The sequence below is a fragment of the Musa acuminata genome, chromosome BXJ2-2 (assembly GCF_036884655.1).
Source record: "Musa acuminata AAA Group cultivar baxijiao chromosome BXJ2-2, Cavendish_Baxijiao_AAA, whole genome shotgun sequence".
Classification (NCBI taxonomy): domain Eukaryota; kingdom Viridiplantae; phylum Streptophyta; class Magnoliopsida; order Zingiberales; family Musaceae; genus Musa; species Musa acuminata.
The window spans coordinates 35036940-35052500 of NC_088339.1; the positions used below are offsets into that span (position 1 = coordinate 35036940).

The 15561-nt window shown below is 37.8% G+C and overlaps 1 protein-coding gene across 21 annotated transcripts in view; it reads right to left on the reverse strand.

Moving 5' to 3' along the window:
- Positions 1-990: 990 nt before the first annotated feature.
- The window catches only part of LOC135606328 (uncharacterized), a 15561-nt gene continuing 990 nt past the window's right edge, over positions 991-15561 (reverse strand). The window contains exons 1-9 of one of the 21 annotated variants that reach the window (XM_065097391.1): positions 15465-15561; positions 13511-13653; positions 11974-12055; positions 9963-10021; positions 9686-9790; positions 2870-2923; positions 2713-2789; positions 2347-2450; positions 991-2251 (exon numbers count right to left, since the gene is read on the reverse strand). The exon at positions 15465-15561 is cut by the window's right edge and continues 257 nt beyond it. In XM_065097391.1, the coding sequence (XP_064953463.1) occupies positions 9779-9790; positions 9963-10021; positions 11974-12055; positions 13511-13653; positions 15465-15525 (357 nt within the window). In that variant the 5' untranslated portion in view covers positions 15526-15561 and the 3' untranslated portion in view covers positions 991-2251; positions 2347-2450; positions 2713-2789; positions 2870-2923; positions 9686-9778. The other 20 variants (XM_065097390.1, XM_065097389.1, XM_065097385.1 and 17 more) reach the window with 20 other exon arrangements.

Sequence of the window (15561 nt, forward strand, 5' to 3'; positions counted from 1 at the left end):
GACTGAATGAAGTATCTGAGAAATTAAAGACGGATGGAAGATACTTACGGATAAGAGAAAAGAAGAGATGAAAGAAGGAAATCACAAAGGGAGTTGGGATAATCAGAATGCAATGCATGACGCATTTGAGCTTTGATGGCATAAGAAAGTGTATCCATAAGAATATTTTAGAAGTCAAAAGGTAAAACCAGGATTAACTAATGCCTTAAAACAAAATTAATTTTTACACAAGGATTGTTTATTTGGTATACAATGCAATCTTAAAATGCACCATCAACAAATAACAACAATATCAATAAAAAGTGAATAACCCATAACTCAATCAAGCTAAAAATCATTATCACTGTATACAGTTTACAATTTACTGCCAGGTCAACAACAAAACAATATGGAGCCTCATTGCATTGAAAAGATCCATAGAGAAGTAGCACTGCTATACTAATATTTATATAAACAAAAATAATATTAGTGACAGACTACACTAGTGACAGGCTGTCAACAAAACCAACATTACTATCCATTTAATAATAATTTTTTGACAACCTATCAATTTCTAATAATTTCAAAATCATACCAGAATTTTTAATAACCAAAAAATCCACATAATTATTAAAGATAATACAATCATAGAGTCTATCATTTTGCCCGAAAGTTAATATTAAAATTGATACAATAACAAATTCCACATCATATCGAAAATAAAAAACTACATATCTTCTACATCCTATATGAATGATAGAAAAGATATTTTCACGACTTTATTCTTCAGCACTTTCTTCTAACATTCTCTTATGCATCCTATATGTGGTCTCAATCACACAATTACATAAAGAAAAGTCGTTAGATTGATAATAAAAAAAATGGAACATGAGAACAATTCTACGCCTTCTTCAATATGATTACCATAAGCATCAAACATCTGACAATTTTAATTATTTAACCACACAATTTGAAGGGATAAGATAACCAAGAAAATTTCAAATTCAAAAGTAAATAAATCAAGACTAGATTGGAATTAATTGCTAAACATGAAACAATCTTTTACTGCTTCAAGTTTTGAAAAAACCAATTCAAAAGATACAAAATTGACATGTGTTACCTTAGGACATGTCTAATGAGAAATATGACACAATTAGTGACAATACCATCATTCCATGCAAGAATACATTCCCAATCTTCAGCTCAGCTGAACCAATTTTTGAACTCATTGTGCAATTGAAATTTTGCAGCCCTTAAGGATCTTTTTCATGCAGAGCGTATCAAAAACCACATCGTCCAAGGATGTCATACATATGCATGGAGAATCTGGTCTATATACAATATAGTTTGCAATCAGTGATTGGTGACAATTGAATGTTACCAAGATCCTTGGAGAAATTGGTCTATGTCCACTATAATATAAAATTATTGTTTTCCTGCAAAGAGTTAAACAAAGGAAAAAAAAGCCCAAGAGCCATTTGACAAATAATTTTGTCAGCATGATCTGGAGTTAATGATAGTGGATATACTGCAGAGAACTAGGGAGATCCACTTATTGACAAGGTAGGTCCATCATATTCATGTTGAATCATTTCAGAATATATCAAAAATTGATAGAATCAGCCAGCTTGATATGAGAAACAAGGCCTGATTTTAATACATGGTTGACTTATGTCCTAGATTTTATCATTAAGATTATAAAACTAGTTGGGTAGGTAAAATAAGTTTCCAACCATCGATTGCTTATTCCTCCAATTTGGGTGTTTATCATGTGCTTGTACTCATATATAAGAAGATGGGACATGCACAAGGACATAACCAGCATGCATACTGCACAAGACAAACAACTTATAGCTACAAAGCAAAGCACATGTATCATTGTTCAACTTATCGCCACAACACAGAGCAACGAAAATGGGACATGCTGGAAAATATGAAAGTTTTACATAAGATTCTCTTCATGTATCATTGTTCAACTCTCACGGATCTCTTAGGTAAAAGGTTTCCAGAGATAGGAAAACAAAATTGCCAAAGTAGTTGAATCACCAAAGACTAATCATATTAAATTCTGCATATGGACACAAAAGCTCATGGAATTGCACAAACAGTTTTATATGAGCACATGAAACATTTGCATTTTTAATTAGCACACAAATCTAGCTTAGGACAATTACCTCTAATACAAGTTTTTCAATCACTTCTTATGGAATCAAATATTCTCCTTCCTCGAGAGAAGTTTGCAGCCTCACCGAAGATAAGGTACCTGGCATGACTGTCACAAATATCAAGTGAATATTCATGCACTAGATATAGTGTTTAAATAAACATGACAGCCTTTATAAAATTACTGAAAAGAAAAACCATTACACGGAATTTCAGCAGAGAAAAAGACCATCTTGTGAACATATCTCCAGCACAGCTTCATAACTTGGCTGAATCATGTCCATCTTGCTGCTTTCAATCAATATATCCTGCAATATTAATGCAATGGTAAATATCACGTATGGCACACACGAAACTGAATAAAATACAACGAAAATAGCATATGCTTTCTATAAACCTTTAATTCCAACAATAACTGATCAGATGAAAGGATCATTTTCATTGTGTCAACATGGAGAAGCATCAATTCTTCCACGTATTCTTATTGTTGCTTCAGGTATACTTGAAAATGGAATTCGATATGAGTATCGATAAAGACACAACAGAAAGATATGAAATATAGGAACCAACCTTCAGGAAAGACATGTCATGTTCATACTTGTCTGCCTGAAGGAAGAGAGACCATCCATGGCCTTTTACACACTAGACTGAATTAGGTCAAGAAACTTCAGGCAAAAGCAGATCCAGATCCATGAATACAGCAAAGCAGAGAGCAAAGAGTACTAACCTTTGTCTTAGCTCTTTAATCTTTGACAGGTATCATGTATCAAGGTGTTGTCATCTGCATATTAGCTGACATTATTGATACCAATCATGATAAAGAAATAAATTCTTCTGATGGTTATATTGCAGAGCATTCAAAACGATTAACCAAGTGCAAGGACGCTTCATATGTGATCAAGGATTCCTTGACCACTTGTTCATTATAAATCTCCAACTTCAAACTGTATTCTCTTTCCAGGTGTCTCTAGATGACATAGTAAGAGTTTTCCAGAAAACACAAAAAGGAAAAATTGCCTCTGTGTAAATTAAGGCCATTCAGAAGAGATCAAACTTTCTTACCAATGACACATTCAATGCAGAGAATCATGGACAACCTCCTCGAATTTATGAAACATGCTACAGATCAAAGAACGTGATATAGTTCAAACTTGTTCAACAAATCTTCTCCAAAGAAGGGAAAAGATAGAGTTAAAGCAACCTCAGTTTCTAGGTAACCATTTTCCACATATGCATTGATACACTTCAAGACTACTGACTAATCCTCTTGTGAGGAAATCATTCTCTTTTAATGCTAGTTATTACTGTATGAAAGAAGTTGACTTCTCAGAAAAACTAGAACTGCCATATCTAAGTGGTAAAACCTCATCTGGGTCTAAAACTGAACAGAGGAGAACTAGAAACAAAAGATGATTTTTTGCATCACTGAAATGGTTTGCCCTCTCAAGCAATCCTGAACTTTTGCTGTTGTTATCAGGAAAACAAAGAACCCCCAAACCTTGATCAGGATTTGTTCTTCATCAAGAATCTCTTCAGCTACTGCTTCCTGCTGGAAGCTAGCCTGCGGTAAGGAATACTTTTGTTGTCGAGTGATATATATATGTATGCAAGTTATAGAATTTACAGCAACAAACATGACAATATCTGATTTCCAAAGTCCTCACAAAAGCCACAGTCATCAATAAACAAAAAAAATCTTCTCAGAGCAATAGAAGAAGATCATTTCCTAGAGTTTAGGGATCATCCATGCTCTAACATTACCTATGACCTCAGCACTATTTAGAAGCAAAGGGGGGTGGCAACAACGATTGGGGTAGAGAGGGCTGAGGGCTGTCTTACGAAGATAGTGAACGGAGAAGATGAGATAGGGGGATTTGTTGAATCTTAGATTTTGATGATGAAACTGTTAGAACCCTTACAGATTCTAAACTTGGGGTTGATCTCTTTAGGGGATCGGCCTCCTTGGAACTCTATAGGGGTTCCTCCCTCTAAGTTGCTGCTCAAAGGCTGCAGAAAAGATTCATCTATTGCTTATCAAAAGAGGTGGAATACATGACTATTTATAGGGCTTCTAAACCCTAACTCCTAATAGGACTCTTACTTAAGACTCCTACTTCTAAACAACTCCTAATAGGACTCCTATTCAAAACTCCTACTTCTAACCAACTCCTAATAGGACTCCTACTCAAGACTCCTATTCCTTTACAACTCCCTATTCTTCTCTAAGAAATAACCTCCTAACCCTAGCCGGCCTCTTCACCTCTTTAATAGGGGTTGGCTTAGGTTGGTTTTACATGAATGTCCCTCCCAATTAGGACTCTCCTAGATAGAGTCCTAACAGACCCACCCTCTTCAAATCAGCCTTATCCTCGAGGCTGACGAACAATGAATTTTGGGAATTTAATCTTCAAGTCATCATAGTTCTCCCAAGTGACATCTTCTGTTAGTAGGTTTGCCCACTGTATTAGCAATTCAGTAGTGGATCGTCGTCGTCGAGTCACGATCCGTCAACCAATAATAGCACTTGGCTGAGTCTGAAGAACTCCTTGGGTAGTCATATTTGGTGGGTGGCTTTGGGCTGTCTCCAAGCACCTATTTACAACTTCCGTTTGGCCGTCGGTTTGTGGGTGATATGCCGTACTCCTTTTCAATTTAGCACCCTGTATATGGAATAACTTTGTCCAAAATCTGCTCGTGAAGATGCAAGTAGAATTTATCATAAGCACAATGTGTCCCTTATAGTGTAATTTTTTGAGTCCCAATTGTAATGAGCCATGGAGCATGGTGCTTCCTCCAATTTTTTTATAATCTTACTAGTATCTGAATCTTCCTGCCATTCCATCTTAATATCCTCAAGGAAGTCGCTGGTCGGAAGTGAAACGGCCGAAACTTCAACTTGCTCGGGTAGCTTCGAAAGCGCATCTGCAAGAACATTCTCTTTCCCTTTTTTGTAAGTTATTTCAAAATCAAATCCAAGAAGTTTTGTAACCCATATTTGCTGCTCAGGGGATGGTATCTTTCGCTCCAAAAAGTACTTGAGGCTTTAATGGTCGGTTTTATTTTGAAATCGTCGACCAATCAAGTAGGGTCTCCACCTCGTTGCTGCGCGCACAATGGCGAGCATCTCCTTATCATATGTTGACTTATTTTGATGGGAGGGAGATAATGCCTTGTTAGTGTATGCGAGTGGTCGACCATCTTGCATGAGAATGGCTCCAATTCTGACTCCAGATGCGTCGACCTCAATAATAAAGGGTCGGTTAAAATCTGGTAGTATTAGCACCGACGTCGTCGTCATGGTTGCCTTAAGTTTGTCGAAGGCAGCGGAGGCTCTGTCCGACCATTGAAAGACATCTTTTTTCAGTAAGGAAGTAAGTGATGCACTGATCTCACCATAGTTTTTCACGAACTTGCAGTAGTAGCCTGTTAAACCCAGAAAGCCATGTAGCAATTTTACGTTCTTCGGGGTAGGCCAGTTTTGCATTGCTTCAATTTTGAAGGGGTCCACTGTCACACCTTCCTCTGATATGATATGCCCAAGATATTCCACCTTCTGTTGAAGAAAGCAAAAATTCGTAATGGTTGTTGTGTGTTCAAAAGGTGGTTTTTGATATGTCTTCTTCGCACACTTATATTTGATGATACCCGGATCAAAAATCCAGCTTTGTAAAGTTTGTGCTCCCTTTCATCTAGTAATTCATTTGCTATTGGAATAAGGTATTTGTCCTTGATGGTTATGCCATTGAGAGCTCAGTAATCAACGCATATTCGCCATGTTCCGTCCTTCTTGCGTACAAGTAGCACCGGTGAAGAATAGATGTTGCAACTTGGCCGAATAACTCATGTTTTGAGCATTTCTTTTACAATCCTTTCTATTTCATCCTTCTGGAGATATAGATATTGATATGACCGAGTATTTGCTGGAGGTTTGCCTGAAAGAATCATTATATAATGATCATGCCGACGGGTAAGAGGTAGGTTGTACGGTTCGTCAAATATATCTGAAAATTTAGTAAGCAAAGGAAGAAGGTTTGGATCTTCAAATTGTATTGGCTCTCCCTTAGTTTGCTGCTCATGTTGTATAAAAAATATGCTACATGCTTTATGCAAAAATTCTCAATTTGTTGTGTGCAAATCGTCGTTATGTCGCCCCCACATTTCCCGTTCAGTATCACCTGTTTCCCCTTACTGTAAAATTTCATAATTAGTTGCATAAAATTCCAAGAAATATCACCTAATGTCGTCAACCATTTAATTATGAACATGGCCTTATGATCATCAGGAGGGAGAAGGAAGAAATATGTAATTATCTCTTGGTCCTACAGCAATAGTTTCTCCTGCGGGCGCCTACGATCATAATTCAAAATCCGTCCGTCGACGACCTTATCGTCAAACCTGCTGCAATTCTCAATAGGTAAGGCCATCTGGATAGTAACCTTACTGTTTATAAAGCTTTTAGAACTGCCTGTGTCGATGAGAACAGTGATCGGTTGTTGTTTGAGAAGGCCTCCAACTTTCATCGTTTCCGGGTTTGAGTAGCCGGCTAGTGCATGTACCGTAACTTCAGTCGGTTGTAGCTCTTCTTCCGCATCTTCTTCTTCATGTTCAAGGCTCTCTTCTGGATGTTCAATGACCTCTTCTTCTATTGGTTCACTCATAAGAAGTCTCCCTTTGCTACAGTGATGCTTACGGCTCCACGGCTCGTCACAATGCCAACATAACCCCTTCGCATATCGCTCCCGAAGCTCTTCTCTTGTTAACCTCTTTGGTGTAGGGACTTGGTCGACAGTAGGGGGGGCTGAGGGCTTCAATATTACTGGTTGAGGAGCGACCCTAGTCCTCCGAGCTTCATGATTTAATTGCTCCTCTTGATGTCGTGCAAAAGAGATGGCTGCCATAAGCGTATACGGTTGTTGCGCTTTAACTTCTCCTTGGATCTCTGGCTTCAAGCCCTCAATGAAGGTCCGCAATAGCTGTTTTTGAGACCAATCATGAGTTTGATTAGATAACCTTTCAAACCAGGTTTGGTACTCTTGAATGGTGGAGGTTTGTCGGATCTTTGCTAGTTGTCCGTCAATATTCTCGTAATCGGTTGGTCTGAAGCGGATCAGTAGTCCTTCTTTGAATTGTCGCCATGAAAGGACTCCATAAGTATGTTCAAACCAATCAAACCACTGTATAGCATCCCCTTCAAGATGTATAGCTGCAATTTTCACCATAAATGCATCCGCGGTTTTATAGTACCGAAAATATCGCTCCGCACGCGAGATCCAACCAATCGGGTCTCCTTCTTGCCATCTAAGGAAATCCACTCTCATGCATGGATAGTTGGGGTTGGTCATAGAGCTTCCCCTCTCTTGGAAGTCATATCTTTGGGCTTGATGCGATTGGGCAAAGCTCTCTCCTTGATGTGATTTCTTCGAGCTTAGTGGTCAGCCCAATCTGAGTTCGGTAAAGAGCGTCCGAATCTTATCCTCCATTCGTGCCTCGAAGGCTTCAAATTTAGCATTGATTACCTCATCAGATGCCATAGTATATGCCACAAAATCTGTGATGTTAAGATCTCTCTTTTGTTGTTGGGTTAAAGGCATGTATTGGCTGAGAGAGCTAATGGTCGAAAGGGTTGGTAGATCGGTGGATGTAGGCTACGGTTTAGGCTTATTTTGTGGCTAATTTAGGTGCAATTTGAGGGTGTGGTTTGGTGGAGTTTTAGGGCTGTAGATGAAAGTTTTGAATCTGTGGTAGATGGTAGCAAAGGTTTGATAAAAATCAGTGGAAGTTGCAGCAAGTATGTGTTGTCTTGTAAGAGTAGAATTGTCGTCGAAGAAACAACGATTTCTCGACGTAAATTCCACCAAAAACTTGAGAGAATTGAGGAGGGAATTGATAGCAAAATCACAGTTTATATGACAGCAAGGATATCTAATTTAATTAAGAAAATTTCGGTAGTATAACAACAAGGAAATTGGTGCAAGTTGCGATTGCAGAATTCTCGTCGAGAAATTTCAACGGGTTACGATAAAAATTTGCAGCAACACAAAATCGTTTTTAGAGATGAATTTCTTAATAGATCAATCATAGATGAAAGCCAAGATGATCTATGAAGTGTATAAGAAATTTCATTCAAAAAAGATTGCAAATAGATGGGTTAAGGCAAAAATATGCAGTTGAAATTTTCTGCAGCACAGATTTTTAAGTATAGCAGATTGGATGTAAAAGATCAGTAGGTTATATTGAGAATTTTTTGATGAAACGAAAGGGAAATCCACTATTAGGAAGTGTCAAAGCTATGATAAAAATTTCGTAGAGATTTGAATAGAAACAACGTAGTATCAAGATCAAACAAACAGTGCTATATGGCTGAAATTTTATAGTGCAGATTTTCAAGTATAGCAGATTAGACGTAAAATATCAATGGTTTATATTGAGAATTTTTTGACAAAACCAAAGGAAAATCTGCTGTTAGGAAGTGTCAAAGATGTCATAAAAATTTTGAAGAGATTTGGATAGAAAAAACACAGTAGCAAGATCAAAAAGACGGTGCAATACGGTTGGAATTCTGCAATGTATCTTTCGTCGTAGAGATGAAAACTTTATGACGAAAAGTTTATGCAGCAATATAGGAATATTTTTTTTGGGATTTTCAAATAAGGATAACTAAATTGCAGCAGCAGTAAGGTAGAAAACCAGAATTTGTTGCAATTCACGGGGAGATCAAAGGATGATCAGTAGTGGTGGAGATGATGGTGGAATTTGGCAACGATCTCTTAAGCAATTGTGGGAATTGCTTTGGGCGGTTGTGGAGAGTTGATGGATGGCTATGGAAGGGCAGCGAGACGCCAAGAACGCTGCTCTGATACCACTAGACCCATGCGATGGTACCGCTTGGGCCACGCAAGGACATCACACTGTGATTGGTCTTCTATATATCACAAATGGTATTGGTGTCACACAAGGACGTCCAAGGTTTTCTTAGCCTTGACGTAGCCTCATGCTCAAGACCACACAATACTTGCTATAGTCCAAGGTAGTGATCGACATAGGTTGACATAGTCCCTACACTATTTCATCTATTTGGACAAACTCATGAAAGAGATCTTGCTTTTTCATTTGTTCATATACATGCTGCTTCAAGTTTTTCATAATAGGCTGAATTCTTGCGAAAAATCGAGGGCTTTCTGGTTGAGTTAGATTGATACTAGAAATTTCAACCAAATATCATTATTTCATCAGGTTTAGAATGTCTTTAAAAAATATAGTTAGATCACTTCTTAAATTTCTAGTAAATACAAGAATGAGTAACAAACGACGCCTTTAAACATTCTTGTCATCATAACACTTTATCGAGGATGATCCCTTTCCCCTGCTTCGTGTTGCTTCCTCTTATGATCCATGGCTTCTCAGGGCCATGTGAAGCCCATAGACCTCAACACTCAGTGTGTGCTTCGTTCTCCCACTATGACATGTAAGAAGCATCATACACACATTAGAGAAGGCAAAGCCTTTCATTTAGCAAAATGTTTAGATTGGTAAAGTAGCTCACAGTCGCAAAGTCCCCACGACCGTCATAGCATTTGTACTGCCATCCAAAGCCTCTCTTCAACATCTCCTCTAGCATTTGTAGACTCACAGAGTATTAAAAGGTAGCCTACAACAAATTTAGAAAAATAATAGACAAAATTCAGAAAGGAGAATATAAATTATGGATACCAAGTTAAAATAGCAGCAAATTTTGTACATAATTAAACATGAGTGAAGTTCTAATAGAACATTGTTGATAACAGAGCTGGCTTAATGCATATTGTAAAAAAAGATGCCACCTCCTTCCACGATGATATTGATGCTAAAAAATACCAGAGCTCATCCTTGTCATTTGATCCTACATTAGAACCAAAAGAGGAGGATCTTTTAATTCAATCCAAATTTCATAGCTATAAACCTTTGTAAACTTTTATTTCAAGCTTTTGATTAAGGCACAAACCAACAACTATGTAACATCAAACCAATATATATTTTTGGGAATTTTTAGGCCATCTGCAGCTGCTTTAAAGCCAGCTAAACTGTTCTAAACTTTGATCTTATTATACATTTAAATCAAAAAAATCTTGAAAATTAATAGATGAAACAATTATTATTTCGTCAAATTATTGTTATCCCAATCATAAATATAAATTGACCATCAATGAAAAGCCCCGTAATTGTTGTCTATATTAAGAAGTCAATCTTGTGTAGACTATGTTATCTTCTGGCTTAAACATAATTATATTAAATATCATTTGTCTAGCCTTTTTGACCTTTTAATAAAAAAAATTATACTGGGTGACCACAGACATCATAAACCTAAAAGGATGGATACCAAGAACATAATGAAATAAAAAAAAAGAGGAAAAGAAATTATACCATATTCTAAACAGGAGATTATCTTACTGGCCCTACTACACTATATAACTTTCCTTTCCTCCAGAAAGCATGAGTGAAAGAGAAATTAGCAATTAGGCAAAAATTTTATAACAAAATGCAAGCACGTGAGAAATTAAAATTGATGGTGCTTTTCAACATCAATTGCCGAGACCGCAGACAACAAAACAATCATCAAAATCAATCAAGATCTAGAGATAAGGTTCTAAGAAACTCTTATAGGGCTCAATGAATGTGAACTTCAGATTTTATATTAAATAAAAAATTAAATAATTCCACATATTGACAATGTCAACAACGATGACATAGAAAAATGCTAAATCCTTAAAGATGGGAAAATCCCATCTCCTTCCTTGTTCAAGAGAAATAAGGCCTTGTTGATTCATCCAACAACTACTTTTCCATAGATTTTCCGAGATACAAAGGTGATGACAAACATCCTTTATCTTGAGGAAGGGCAGAAAAGGGACAAATGAGACGATAATGAGAATGTCTAAGGATTGAGCAAATGAGGCTCAAGAAGGTAGTTGTGGGGAGTTGGGAGGAGGCGAGTGGAGGGAGCCATGGAGAGCAATGGAGACGAAGGGATTTGTCACATTAACATGAAGGGTTTATCTTATTAACATCATGATTTGGTACAAAATATAAATATTACTAAAATATATGAATAATAACCGGGCCACTTTGGCGATAGTTAATGACTAGCCCATTACCGTGTAGAGCTAGGCCATTACTACTCACAATAGGCCCATTATTGTTCATTAATGGGAAAAAAGTAATACTAATTGAAAAACTAGAAAAAAATAATCATCATAAGTACAGCAATGCAAGAGAAATTTTTTAAGTATTATTAAAATTATATACAAAATTATTTAAATATTAATAAAATAAAATATTAATTCGAAAAATTAAAAATTTCAACATTACAAGATGGATTCCCACTTTTTTGGCACAAAAATAAAATTTAACAAAATAAATGCTAGCTTAATTATTAAACTTACAATGAAAAGGGAAATACAAAAAGTTCAAGAAAGATTGAAAACTGAGAGGGAAAAATAGGGTAATTCAGAATTTGATAATTTTAGGGTTTAGGGGAAAATATAAATGTTAGACTCATGAATGCATATTCGTCAAGCCATCCAAAAGTCTTATATAAGATGACGTATTGACATGTATACAAGACAGATGTAACAGAATTAGTAATGAAAATGCATAATGGAAAGAAAATGCAAATCAATTATATAGCTTCTATTACTTAAAAAGAGATTACTAAAATAATTTCATGTGATACAAACCTAAGTATAACATGCCATAAAAAAAAAAGAAAGGAGACAAAACTAAATTGCACAAGAATATTCACTCAAGCATTAGAACTACGAAAGTCCAATAAGCTTCAATCAAAACAATGCTTACCTGAATAAATATCATATTCAATTACTGGCTGTGGTCGGTGCTTGCCTTGGCTTGCCATATAGAACTTCCCACACTCACTAAGCTGATCATAATATTACAAACAGATTAGCTGGATTTATCAAACACTAATGAATAAACTTTCTCAGCCACTTATCGGCAACCAATCCAATTATCTCTTCTTCATCCATAAGAAGCACAAACAGCACGATCATAGCATCACACTATGACCAAATAATCTACTACACCTCAGGTTCCTTTATCAACGCAATTATGCCATTGACAGAAGGTTTCCTCGCCAATGGGCAGAAATCAATCATGTGGCAAAGGAACACTCCATGTCCCAAAGAACCAACCTACTAACTCTTCTCCTCTGGATCATTAGATCAAGAATCTGTGATCAAACAGCAATGATAGGGCTGGAAGAAAGACAAAGCATCACCGGCCTAATGAGAGAAAAAAGCCTCCTCGTCAATTGCCATCTTCATTGCAAGCTAGGCAGCAGCATAGCTTGCTATGAAAATCTGTGACCAAAAGAATCTTTGAACCGACACTTCTCTGCACCAAGGATCAAGAATTTGCGAAAGAATGACTATCATAGGATAGGAAACAAGCAAAAGCATGAGATCACCATCGATGCAACTACAGAAAAACCTCCTAGTTGATCGCCACCTTCGTTTTTAGCCTCTACCAAGGAATCTAAGCCGATGATGGTGTCTACGGCTAGGTTTCCACCATCGTCGAGGAAGGGGCGGTCATGAAATAGACCAAAAGAATCTTTCCCAAAGAATCCCTGTACCGAACCATCTTTGGACCAAGGATCAAGAACTTACGACGGAACGATGACAATAGGATGGAAGCAAGCAAAAGCATGCCATCGTCATCGAAGACCGATGCAACGAGAGAAAACCCACCTCCGCCTCGTCCATGAAAAGTAGCCTGTCGCCACCATCGAGTAAGTGGTTGGGCAGCCACGAAAATTGACCAAACGAATCTTTCCTAAAGAATCCTCGTATTGACCCTTAATGCTTGCTCGTGGTTCATATAGAGAAGAATATCCCTTGCCATCAACCACATTAAAATATGTCATCTCTAGACAACAAGAGAAGGGAACAGTAGCTTTCAAGAGATTCCTTGCTGCCATATATAATCTGAAGAATGAAAGATGAGCCGTGTTCAAGCATGGAAAGTTGATTCTGCAAAATAGGTACCACAGCTAATTCCTCAGCTGTCACGGTCACTGTCTCCAAGTTCTAATTTTCTGAAACTTACTAAGAGACCCTGAGCTTTTTGAACAAATTCAGAGATACCAATGTGGTCAAAGTCTTCAATACCAGGTACTACATATGTGACTTGTTGGAGCTTTATTAAGCAAATCACTCTATTCTTCTTTAAAAATTAAATAATAAACTAAATTTGGTACCTCAGAATCAGTAATATCAAATATAACATAGAGTAGTCATAGGAGATATAAAAGATAAACAAAGACCTAGAGATCTATTTAGCAGCAGAAATTGTTCATAGGAATCTGATCACAAACCATCCAATTTTTCTTCCCATCAGGCTTTTGGACAACTGGTAGCAATGTTTTTTGGTAATCATTCATAAACTCGAGTAATAATCCTGTAAGTTTTCTTCTCCAATTGAGCATCAAATAACTCCCTACTGCTTGGTAATCCCACTCTGGAAAGATAACAAACATAAAAAATACCAAATATTTAAGCTAATGAACAAATAAAGAAATGCCAACTTCAACAAAAGTAAAATAATGTCCTACTGGTTTCATAAAACAAATTAACCTTTGAGAAAAATTCAATGATCCTCGCCTTATATCTGGGATGTAACAAGTCACTGAAGGTCTACTTGTGCATCCTTACCAATCAGTCTACATTGCACAGGGCAAAATGCAGCTCATGCCATTACATGCAACTAGAATGTACTAATGTAACCAAGGACTTGTATGGTAAAAAACTCATAAATGGGGGCAATCCCTTAATACAAATGACTTTAAAATTGAGATTAATCTTAATACAAGGTGAAGATTGCCCTTAGTACAAGGGCAATCTTCACATGCCTTTAGCATTCACAGATCAGAGGCAATGGCTTTAAAATTGAGATCATCATCCGTACCTTTTCTAGAGGAGTGAATGATACAATGTCATTTTAATGTTTGAGATATACCCTACTATTGAACATAAAGATGCTTGATAGCCTCTATTTCGGTGCAAGCAGTCACTTCATCAATGTTATGACAAGAGATGCATGTACACACTGTACGTTCTCATTTGAACTGAAAGCTAGGTGATAAACAGTATGACCTTTCTATGTTGCACCACCAATATCTCAAATAAAACATGGGTCAAAGATGTCAGATGCGCCAATGAGTAAAAGACGGTCAATTTAAGGATTCAGAAAAAGAAACATAAATCTCAGTTAAAATAAGATAATTCCTTTAATATACAAACTTTCTATGGTTTTAGTTCTGTTAAAAAGAACTATGAGCTACCACAGGGACTTCAAACTTATTATTTATTGACCAAATTATCAATAAGCAATACTACACTAAATTATTTATTCACCAAAAGAGAAGATTATCCAATAGCCCTACTACACTATATAACTTTCCTTTCCTCCAGAAAACACGAGCAATAAAAAGAAGAAGAAATCAGACATATTTTATAAAAAAATACAAACATGTGAGAAGTTAAAATTGATGGTGTCAAAAAGATGATCAGCAAACCCATTAACTAACATTCCACCAGGAATCAGAGAATATAAAAAATAACCTACTCTCAAGATTAAAAACACCAATTGCCAAGATCGCATACAATAACCTACAATATCGAGATTTTCCACATCAGTAACCTACTCTATCGGGGGTGGGGGCGACGGTTGCAGGGTGTGTTGGGTTTGGGGGGGGCGCTTCCAGGACGGGATGGAAGAGGGAGGAAGAGCTGTGGTCCCGGAGGGGAAGAGGAGGGGAGGATGGTGTCGGGGAAGGGAGGAGCAGCGAGAGAGGGGTAAAGGGTAAAGTGGGAGGAGAAGGGAGGGGGAGGAAGGTGTCGGCGGAAGGATCGGAGCTGCGACAGTGGAAGAGGGAGGGGGAGAGAGGAGGGATCGGGGAAGGGGGGGCTGCAACGACGAAGGAGGAAGAGGAAAAGAAAGAGAGAGATACTGGGGGGGCGGAGACGCTGTTTCGCCGATGGAGAGGAAGACGCGGCAGCCGCCGTTCACCGAGGAAAACGAAGCAGCGACGGGAACTCAGCGGAGGAAGACACCGCCATTGCTTCCGCTGTTCGCTGATGGGGAGGAAGACAGCCGATCGCCGAGAAAACGCCGTAGTCGTCGCTCGGGAGAAAGAGTCGCTGGGTTTAGGGCACGGGTGCCCGCGGTGTCCATTGTGCGGGTGGGTAAGGGGCAGGTTTTTAAGCTGTCCGTATTCTCATTTGGTTCAATCGAACTAAAGATATAAACTAACTAGAATAAGGTTTCACCTAGTAATGATTGCATCACGCTGGTTCTGAGCAGAGCCTTGCTTGCCCCAAACGAGCGCATGGGCCCCTCGCCCGCCTAGTGAAGGCGATCCTCCCC